The following is a 10386-nucleotide window of genomic DNA, read 5'->3' as shown; positions in this document are numbered from 1 at the left end:
AGCTGAATGTAAATCACATAACCATGGGGATGCTGCAATGGTCATAAGCATGAAAAATGGTAATAAGTCACTTTTTTCAGTACTGTTGTAACTTTGAATGGTCAGTAAGTGAATTGTTGCAAGTCGAGGACTACCTGAGTCTTCTGTATCTGGACTGCTGATATTTTTTGTTGATATATTTTGGAATTATACCTAGTGAAAAATTTGTGATTTAATTTTCAAAATTCATGTGGTAAAATGTTGGTGTGTTGGTTTTACGTCCAGCAGGTGGCGCTGTTTTTCAATGTTTGTCAATGTCTTTCAATGTTTTCCAATGTTTTTCATGTTTTTACCTGTCACAGGTGTGACATGTATATAATATAGGTATATAAAAACATGCCTGTAGTTGAATGCAATGTTGTGTCAAAATTTGAAAGCAATCGGTGAAGAACTTTAGGAGATGTGCGGTTATGTACAAACGGACATTTAAATTTTTATTTATATAGATAGAGTGTGTGTGTGTGTGTGTGTGTACAGCATCATTTTTAAAATAATTATTTTACTATTATGTGGCATATGGCTGACATTTTTTTATTTTTTATTCTTGTTATGTAGATTGTAATTTATTTTACTTTTAATTTAACATATTGTTTCTTTCTTTTTAATATTTTGTGCATCCTCAACAGGTGTGAGACTATGATGGGATATCAAACAAACAAAGAAGCAATCTGTAAGGCCATATTGTTTTAAAATGGAAGAACTTTTTTTCCTGTTTTCATACAAATGGGGAAAAGTTCTGTATTTCTTTTTAGTTTTCATTGCTGTCAGCAATTAAAGGCTGGTGTACAATTGTTTACATGCCATGGTTTCCTAGGTCTTGAATTCTGAATTGTTGATCTTTCAATTGTCATTATCAATTCCCACATCATTGTTTCAACTTCATCTCCTAGTGGGCAAGAACTTGTTGTGGAGACAAGTGCAAGTATAAATACTCTTAATGAGGCAGAGCTTGGGGAAACTTCAACTGGCTTACGATCAGACACTTTTACACATTATGATGATACTTGCAGCTTTGGTCTTGCTGCTTTTGCCTGAAATAATGTCCATGATTCCCAGTGCTAAATGTAGGACTAACGACCCTCTGCCTTTTCTTCACAAGCAATATCAGTCAGGAGATTTCATAATTGTGGGCATTTTCTCTCAGATCTACATCTACCGTAGAATGATAGATTTCAGGAGACATCCATCTAAGGAGCTTTTTAGCACCACTTTGTAAGATGTTTTACAGAGAGACATGCAAAGAGAAAGAAGAAAAGGATATAGAGCAGAGAGAGGAGCGAGGGAGGGAGAGAGGGAGAGTATGTAAGGTAGGAAAATATATAGATAGACAATAGATTATAAATATAAGATGATGAATGGATGGATGGATGGATGGATAGATGAATAGATAGATGACAGACAGACAGACAGACAGACAGACATGGCTTAGATAAACATTTCAATCATTAAACTGAGTTGACCTATACCATCTATGATATTTTGTGAAGTATGTATTTTGACAATATATAATGCTTATTTTAGGGTCATAACTCCAATGTATCAGCACATCCTCGCTTTAGAGTTTGCCATTATGGAAATCAATAGAGATACCTCTATTTTACCAAACCATACCTTGGGGTTCCATATCTATAATGCCTACTTTGATCCAAGTTGGACATACCGTGCCTCATTGGAGCTCTTCTTTACAAAGGGCCAATTCATACCTAACTATAGCTGTGATGCTCAAAACAGACCAATAGCAGTCATTGGAGGACCTTCCTCTGACATCTATCTATACGTGGCTAATATCCTTTCCCTGTACAAGATGCCACAGGTATGTTGTTTCCTTGGAATTTAGAGGCAGGAGATAAAAATCCATATAATATTTTTTTCTGTAAAAATCTTCAAGGGAAAAAAAATATTGTGATTGTAATAAAAACTTTACATTTTAGGAAATTTATCCTTCTAGAGACTACAAGTGAATTTTGGTGTGTTTTGGTTACACCACAGCACCTTAATTCGTCAGCTTTTTGATGTTTGAAGGGCTAGGTTTGGGGATATTTTTCAGCAAAATGAATATTCACCGAAGTGAGCATAATCAAGATTCACCCAACCTAGTATTTGGGATTTTTTAAAGGAGTTAGTATTGATTTTGTTTCAATTTCTGTCTGGCCTGCTAACATTCTCCTTGGAAATAAGCTAAAATTATCTTGAAATATTGCATCAATAGTATTGAAAACAACTGGATAATATTTTTAACCAATTAAGTAATATATTGTAAATTAATATTTATCTTAATGATATTAAGTTGGAGTGCACAAATTGCATTACTTAAATATTTAAGTGATACAGTTTGTGCTCTCTGAACTAAACCTTGTGTCTTGAGATATGATATTGGAAATCCCAGACATGGAGTTTATTCTGTAAGCTTTTCTATGGTAACCTAACATGATATGATTCATCTCTGAATTGTGAACTGGTGTTCTAATCTGAACCACTGACCTATTTTGCTGTTGCAGCTCAGCCTTGGAAATGATGGCATAGCAATCTCCATGCACCGATGGAGATCTGCTGATTGAACTTGCTTAATTAAGTCATGAGAAATGCTGAACATTCCTGCTCCATTAGCTCATCTTGAATATGAACATGAAACTTACACGGAATCCGGCTTCAGTTTCTAATTTAGCAGACAAAATAGGGAGAGAATCTGATTGCACATCAACATTTTACTTTACAGTCATTTCCCCCCCTTTTATTGTTTATCTCTTTGTTTCTAGATATTGTATGGTTCTGCTCCTGAAATTAGCACAAAAGAACAAACTGCTTTTTACCAACAGATGTTGCCGAATATGGACAGTCAGTACAAGGGAATTTTTCAATTATTGCTATATTTCACGTGGACATGGGTTGGGATGTTGCTAGTAGACAACGAGAGTGGTGAAATGTTTCTGCGCAGGGTGCTTCCCATGGCCACCCATAATGGCATCTGCTTTGACTTTGTTGCAAGATTTCCCAAAACTATTCATTCAATTAACCTGAAAAAGATGATTGAAATAGGACTTAACATGTACAGATTTGTTATAAAAAGTAATGTCACTGTGGTGGTAGTTCACGGTGAAAGTGGGAACATGATAACTCTAAGGTTTCTTTCCAGTAAATTGAAAGACAATGATTTACTACTATGGACAAAAGGGAAAGTCTGGATTATGACAATCCAGATGGATTTCACGTCAAATCCCTTTCACCGAAATAAGGATCTGGTTTTCCTTCATGGTGCTTTATCTTTTTCAATTCACTCAGAGAAGGTACTGGGATTCCACCAATTTGTTCAGATGAGACACCCTAACTTGGAAAAAGAAGACACTTTTATCAAGCTCTTCTGGGAAAATGCCTTTGAATGTTCCTTCCACCCCTCTGTAATGAAAAAGGCAAATGGGGCCACTTGTACTGGAAAGGAGAAACTGGAGGTTCTTCCTACATCTGTCTTTGAAATGGAAATGAGTGGCCATGGCTACAGTGTCTACAATGCTATCTACGTGGTGGCACATGCTTTGCATGACTCCTATTCGTCTATAATGAAATACAGAGAAGGGAGGCAAATCAAGGGGAAACTTTTGAATCAACATTTATGTAAGGTAAAATACCCCAAAAGACAAATTATGGATGTCTCATTCTATCTTCCTACTAGATTTCAAAAAACAAAACAAAACAAAAAAAACAAACAAACACATTCTTCCAATAATTCATTTCTCCAATTTAGGTGAAACTGAGAAGTTTTGGTAAATATGAAGTTAACTATTTACTTTTTAACAGTCTAAGACCAAGTAAATATAAAATACAGTATACCAATGATATATCCATATGTAACAAAAACGTTTCTATAAGCTACATAGTGGTAACACTTAGACTCATATACTGTTTCACAGTGCTCAAAACATACTCAAAATTCAATTTCTTTTAGAAGAAAACCATCAGTTTTCTTCTAAAATGAGGGTTTTCATTTCAGTACTAGAAACTTTATTAACATATATTGAGGTCCTCATCATTACAAATTTAACATTTTTAAGCCTTCTGCAACATTCACCCCCTTATATTCTTCTATGTTGTCCTCAATATAAACTTGTTTCTCAATTATTTTTTACAAAAATCTGCTAGAAATAATTAGTCTGATTCAAATTTCTGAATAGTCAGATCTAGTATTTTATTTTATTTCTTCTGATGCTATGAAGATTCTCTATTCATAGTTACAATCAGTAATGTAATTTATTATTGCAGTTATTATTATCTTTCATGTTTTACAAACCTTGAAAGGATTTCTTGTCTATATACTTTAAAGGGGAAAAAGAGTGCTGTTGTATATCTATCTATCTATCTATCTATCTATCTATCTATCTATCTATCTATCTATCTATCTATCTATCTAAAATCTCGGGTGTTTTCCCGCATCATTATAAATAAGTTGGTTAAAATATTTTAAATCCTGGTTAAAATCCCACCAGGATTTTAAATATTTTAACCAACTTATTTATAATGACGCGGGAAAACACCCGAGATTTTAATTTTTTGCATATGCACATCCGCGAAAACTTAAAACTTAAAACTGTTTGGCTTATTTTTTGATTTAGCTCAACTACATGATCAGAAGAATTTCATTTAATAATAGTGCCGGGCAAAAAATTGGGTTCAATGAAAACGGAGAATTGGAGACTGGATTTGATATTATCAATTGGATCACATTTGAAAATTTGTCTTTTAAGAAAGTCCAAGTTGGAGGCATTGGCCTCAAGGACTCCAATGAAAAAATGATTACCATTCATGAAGACGATATTGTGTGGCCAAGCAGGTTTAACCAGGTATGGACCAGTCACATTGTGTTCAGTCCAGATTTCACTACTTCTAAAGACCACTTAGAGCCAAACTATTCCATAGCAATGAAACTTGGAAACAGAATTATATTTTCTCCCTGAAGCCTCTCCAGCTTAGCTGTTTGTTTATCCATGTCAGTAGCATCACAGTTAAAATAAGGCAAAACATTCAAAAACATAAAATGCAGGATTAAAATATGTACAAATTAAACAGACCCAAGAAACTAGCAACATTGATTGTGTTCCATCATGCTGCCATGAGGTCCTGAAATGTACACTGATAGGGGCACAAAGGGCAGACATACATATGTTTTGTTGTCTGAATGTCACCACAACCTGAAAGAGTAGAAGCAACTGAATATCCCCAAGATTCAGAGTGTTTCTGGATCTTTTTGTACCCATGCACAGTCTATTCAATGGTTTCCATACTTCTCAGTTTTTGTCAGACCCAGGTGCCAGTTTCTCCATTGCTCCCATCCACTATTACTTCTTTGTAGCATTCCATAAGTCCACTCTTTGAAATTCTTCAAAGTCTTCCATCCACCTAACTAACCTTTTCTTGGATTTTACTCTCTGCTGAGCTGGTTATCAGCCACAGAGTGGGTCTTGTCTAGATATTATTTGACTTTTTCTCTATATATGCTGCTGTTTAGACATTAGGGGGTCCCTTCAACAACAGCTGGCTAATCCTTTCAATCCAGAAGCATCCTAAACATAGAGAAGTGCTGATTTCCACCTGTGACATTCTGTGTAAATAATAATAATAATAATAATAATAATAATAATAATAATAATAATAATAATAATAATAACAACAACAACAACAACAACAACAACAACTTTATTATCATTGTACGTGTATACACAGTATACACATACAACGAGATTCACTTAACACCCAAAAACCAGGTCCAACACACATAACAATCCCCAAACACACTCCCACCCACCACAATTCCCCACCCCTAAACCACCCAAACATCCACACAACAGGCCAAGTAATGCTGTCCAACAGCTCACTGATGGTGGCCCTTTAGTTCATTGTTGAGAGCAATTATAGCTCTGAGATAAAAACTATTCAGAAAATGTTTGGTCCGAGGTTTAATTGTTCTATATCTTCTGTCATGAGGCAACAGTTCAAAAAGATTGTAAGCAGAATGGCATGAGTCTCTCAGAATGTTATGCAACTTTCTCAAACAGCGACATTCGAAGATGTCATCCAGGGCTGGTAGCTGCAATCGAATGATATTCTGGGCAGTTTCAGCCTAGCTGATAGACTGAGAAAGTCATTCACTGGTGTTTCCTAGTATACCCTCTAGGGTAGAAGGTGGGTAAATGGAGAGAAATGGAGTAGGCCACAAAGAAAGTTCACACCTTGCATGTAAATTCTATGTGAAAACTTTGCCATTTACTAAAAACCTTACAGATGTTCAAAAGCAAAGAAAGGCAAGCAACATTTGTAAATTTATGTCTCTGTAAAGTGATCTTTTTATTGGCAGCAAATTAAGTATTGTGACCTACATGTTTGAACTGAGGCAAAAAGTTGTTCAAATCTTTTCCACCCAAAACCAGACTTTGCTGTCTCACATTATTATATCAAAAGAAAAATTATGATGGAAGGACATTTCTGAAAATACTGAAAGAAACTGAGATGCCATGTTTCCAAAGATAAACTTTTTTAAAATTATTTATTTATGGACAGACCCAGCCACTTTCTCTTTGTAATGGGAAGTGTGATTCAGGCTACAGTAAGATTAAGATAGAAGGAAAACTATTTTGCTGCTATGACTGTCTTCGATGTCCAGAAGGGAAGATTTCTAACAGGGAGGGTAAGAGATATTGTATATCTACCTTATCAAATGAATGGGATTGTCAAATGTACCATGGGGAATTTTCTGTTTTCTGCCAACTCTTTCACTTGGCAGATTACACTAGAAAATAGGGATAAGTAGTTGAATTGCAAACATGTTCATTATTGGTAGCAAGAAGTGAATTTATGCAAATACTAGCTGAATATCTGTGCTTTGCTACAAAACTATGTGATCGGGCTTGATAAATCAACACAGCTTGAAAATTAATGAGTAGTTACGATCGCCATCTTCTCTCCCTTTCTCTCTCTCTCAACCTTGCCCCACAGAAGCCTCCCATATCCTATCCTCTTCTCTCCTTCATGCTTGCTGGACAGAAGCCTCTCCTCTCCTCTTCCCTTCTCTCCCTCAGCCTTGCCCCACAGAAGCCTCCCTATCTTATCCCCTTCTCTTCCTTAGCCTTGCCCCACAGAGGCCTCCACTATTCTATCCCCTTCTCTCCCTCAGCCTTGCCCCACAGAAGTCTCTCCTATCCTATCCCCTGGTTGCTGCTGTGAAAGTAAAACAGAAATTGAAACTCCTCTTCTCTGCTTGTGTTTTGCATTTGGAATAGATTTCTTTTCAGGTGGGGAGGGGGAGTAGAACTCCTTAGCATCAGAGAGTGTTAATCCTAATATAGGAAATACTAACTCTCTGATGGTCATTTCAAAAAATCCTTTCTTATTGAACACCTAGAAGCCAAGGGAAACATACATGGCAAATTTCAATTTTGTAGGATTTACGATTCTGGAGATTTCGTGATTATGGCATGAGTGGTTTTCACTTTTATATATATAGATACCTTGATGGCAACTAACTTCATGTACTACATATATTTTTTCAGCAATTAATTGGCAGTCCTCGCTTTGAACAATTGTACAGTCAGTTTTTATTCTTTCAATGCAACTTCAACATCAATATTTTCTTTCATAGATATGGATGAATGTTTTCAATGTCCAGAAGATCGGTATCCCAATGAGAAGCAGGTTTTGTGTATCCCCAAAGTTAAAACATTCTTGAACTACAAAGAAACCCTGGGAACAGTTATGGCTAGTTCTTCTCTTTTCTTCTCTTTAATCACAGTTGGAGTCCTTTGGATCTTTATTAAGCATCAGGACACTCCCATTGTCCGAGCTAACAATCGAAACCTCACATATGTACTCCTTGTTACTCTCCTGTTATCATTTCTTTGTACTTTGCTATTCATTGGGAAACCTCACAAGGTGACATGTCTCCTTCGTCAAACTTCCTTTTGCATCATCTTCTCAGTGGCCATTTCTTGTGTTTTGGCCAAAACCATCATCGTAGTTCTAGCTTTCATGGCTACCAAGCCAGGGTCCAAGATGACCAAATGGTTGGGGAAAAGACTTGGCACATTTCTAGTATCCTGCTGCTCCTTTATTCAAATTAAAATTTGTATTATATGGCTGTTCATCTCTCCCCCATTCCCAGATGCTGACATGAAGTCAATAGCAGAAGAAATCATTTTGGAGTGTAACGAAGGATCTGCCTTCATGTTCTACTGTGTCTTGGGTTATATGGGCTTCCTTGCCATTGTCAGCTTCACACTGGCCTTCCTAGCAAGGAAATTGCCTGATGCTTTCAATGAAGCCAAGTTTATCACCTTCAGCATGTTGGTCTTCTGCAGTGTTTGGTTGTCCTTTGTTCCAGCATACCTGAGTTCAAAGGGAAAATATATGGTTGCTGTGGAAATCTTCTCCATTATAGCTTCCAGTGCTGGATTACTGTTTTGTATCTTTTCTCCCAAATTGTACATCATTGTGCTGAGGCCCGATTTGAACAAAAAAGATCAGCTCAAAAGAGAAAAGAACAGAGTACCATAAATTTAATTGCTGCTTCCTATTTTGCATCAGGTATCAGGAAATATAAAACCAGTTTGGTTTAGCACCAGGGTAGAAACTAGGAGATTGTGAGTTCTACTCCTATCTCAAACATGTGTTAATGTGGGGAAAAATAGAAGGAGGGAGACTTATTAGATATTTTTGATGCCTTGAATTATTTATAAAAAATAATAATGGCAGGAGAAAGAAACATATTTTTTAAAAAATATTCCCTCTACTGAACACTTTAAATGATATATGGATCCTAAATCCAGAACAACTAAATTTCTAAGATACTAGGCTAGAAACCGGGAGACTGAGGCCTTAGGCATATATATATGGAGATATATATGGATAGGAGGGAGGGAGGGATGGAGGGAGAGAGAGGGAGAGAGAGAGAGAGAGAGAGAGAGAGAGAGAGAGAGAGAGAGAGAGAGAGATAAAGGGATATATGGATTTTTATCGATATTATATATATATATATATATATAATTTTCTGAGGTTTTCGTGGGTGTTTGTATGTAGGTCTTTGGTTATTTGGGTTTTCTCCCACATAAAATTGGAAGTGTCTTGGCAACGTTTTGACGAAGTCTCATTCGTCATCTTCAGGCTGGTGTTTTCAGCTTCGTGCTCCTAGAAGCACGAAGCTGAAAACGCCAGCCTGAAGATGACGAATGAGACTTCGTCGAAACGTTGCCAAGACACTTCCAATTTTATGTGGGAGAAAACCCAAATAACCAAAGACCTACATGTATACATACATACATACATACATACATACATACATACATACATTTAGAGTAGCATTAACCACCAGGGTAAATCTTTAAAAAAAAAACACATTTCATTTAAAAATAAGATGCTCTGTTCTGAACTCCAGTTTTCACACAGTAGAGGGGAAATGGTCCTCATATTTGGGGGGCAAGTTGTTCCACAGGAGTGCTTCATGATAGAGAAGGCTGTCTTCCACAGCCCCAATAGATGGAATTCCTTTGGAAACAGGAACTTCAACAGAACGTCTCCCTCAAACCCTACAAAATGAGGACATGCAAGCTTGGAAATAACCAGGCTTTCAGTCATGGGTGGTTTATGTTATATACAATATAAGGAAGTAAGGAAGTGTGCTGCAGGCTTCACTCAGGTCCGCCAAATAGGTGGGAAAATATTTGTATCTCATTAGCTAAGCCATCTGGCAGCTCTCTATAAAAGAGGACACTGCCAGACAAGCAGGTTGTTGGGCTGTACTGGTCTACTATTAAAGAGTTGTTGTTACTGAAGAACTGTGTCCATCTCTTCTATCACCAAATCCAACAGTTCAATTTTAGTTTTAGCTATGGTTACTCTGAAACAATTTTACAAAGCACTCTATTCATGGTTGCAACAAATGATTTTTGTTTTTGTTCTGTTTAATGCACAAACCCAGAAGCCATGCATATTCATACCACCTCAAGTTGTTCAAACTTGTGACAGACTGATATTGATTGTCTAGAACAGGGGTCAGCAATCTGCAGCTCTGGAGCCACATGTGGCTCTTTCACACCTCTGGTGCGGCTCCCTGTCACTCAAAATATGCGTCACAACCACCCGTGTGCAATACCCACCAGCACACAATTTATTGAGCTTTTCAATAACCATGGATATAATCCAAGAAAAGAAAATTTCAGAAGAAAACAGAACATTTAATTCAACTACATATGCTAGTTTTGTGGCCGCTCAAGAAATAGTCAGGCACGGGGAAGGGTTTTTGTGGCTCCCGGTGTTTTCTTTTCTGTGGGAAATGGGCCAAATGGCTCTTTGAGTGTTTAAGGTTTCAGA

General features: G+C 36.7%; 1 protein-coding gene across 1 annotated transcript; it reads left to right on the top strand.

Annotated features, from left to right (window-relative positions):
* Window positions 1-976: 976 nt before the first annotated feature.
* On the top strand, window positions 977-8574 carry LOC139324473 (vomeronasal type-2 receptor 26-like). The gene is made up of 6 exons (XM_070954185.1): window positions 977-1251; window positions 1561-1852; window positions 2796-3653; window positions 4644-4871; window positions 6586-6712; window positions 7664-8574. Exons 1-6 carry the CDS (start codon window positions 977-979, stop codon window positions 8572-8574), a joined length of 2691 nt encoding a protein of 896 aa, XP_070810286.1.
* Window positions 8575-10386: the final 1812 nt, after the last annotated feature.

This window comes from Pituophis catenifer, unplaced genomic scaffold, assembly GCF_029215685.1.
Source record: "Pituophis catenifer annectens isolate HBS135680 unplaced genomic scaffold, rPitCat1.0.hap2 SCAF_15, whole genome shotgun sequence".
In the NCBI taxonomy this organism is placed as follows: domain Eukaryota; kingdom Metazoa; phylum Chordata; class Lepidosauria; order Squamata; family Colubridae; genus Pituophis; species Pituophis catenifer.
The sequence above is the reverse complement of the archived record's forward strand: the minus strand, read 5'-3'. Positions and strand labels throughout refer to the sequence as shown.

Coding starts and splice junctions, on each gene's coding strand:
- LOC139324473 (XM_070954185.1), top strand. CDS start 977: ATGAGGCAGAGCTTGGGGAAACTTCAACTGGCTTACGATCAGACACTT. Junction 1,252..1,560: donor GAGCTTTTTAGCACCACTTT/GTAAGATGTTTT, acceptor TGCTTATTTTAG/GGTCATAACTCCAATGTATC. Junction 3,654..4,643: donor TGAATCAACATTTATGTAAG/GTAAAATACCCC, acceptor TTTTTGATTTAG/CTCAACTACATGATCAGAAG.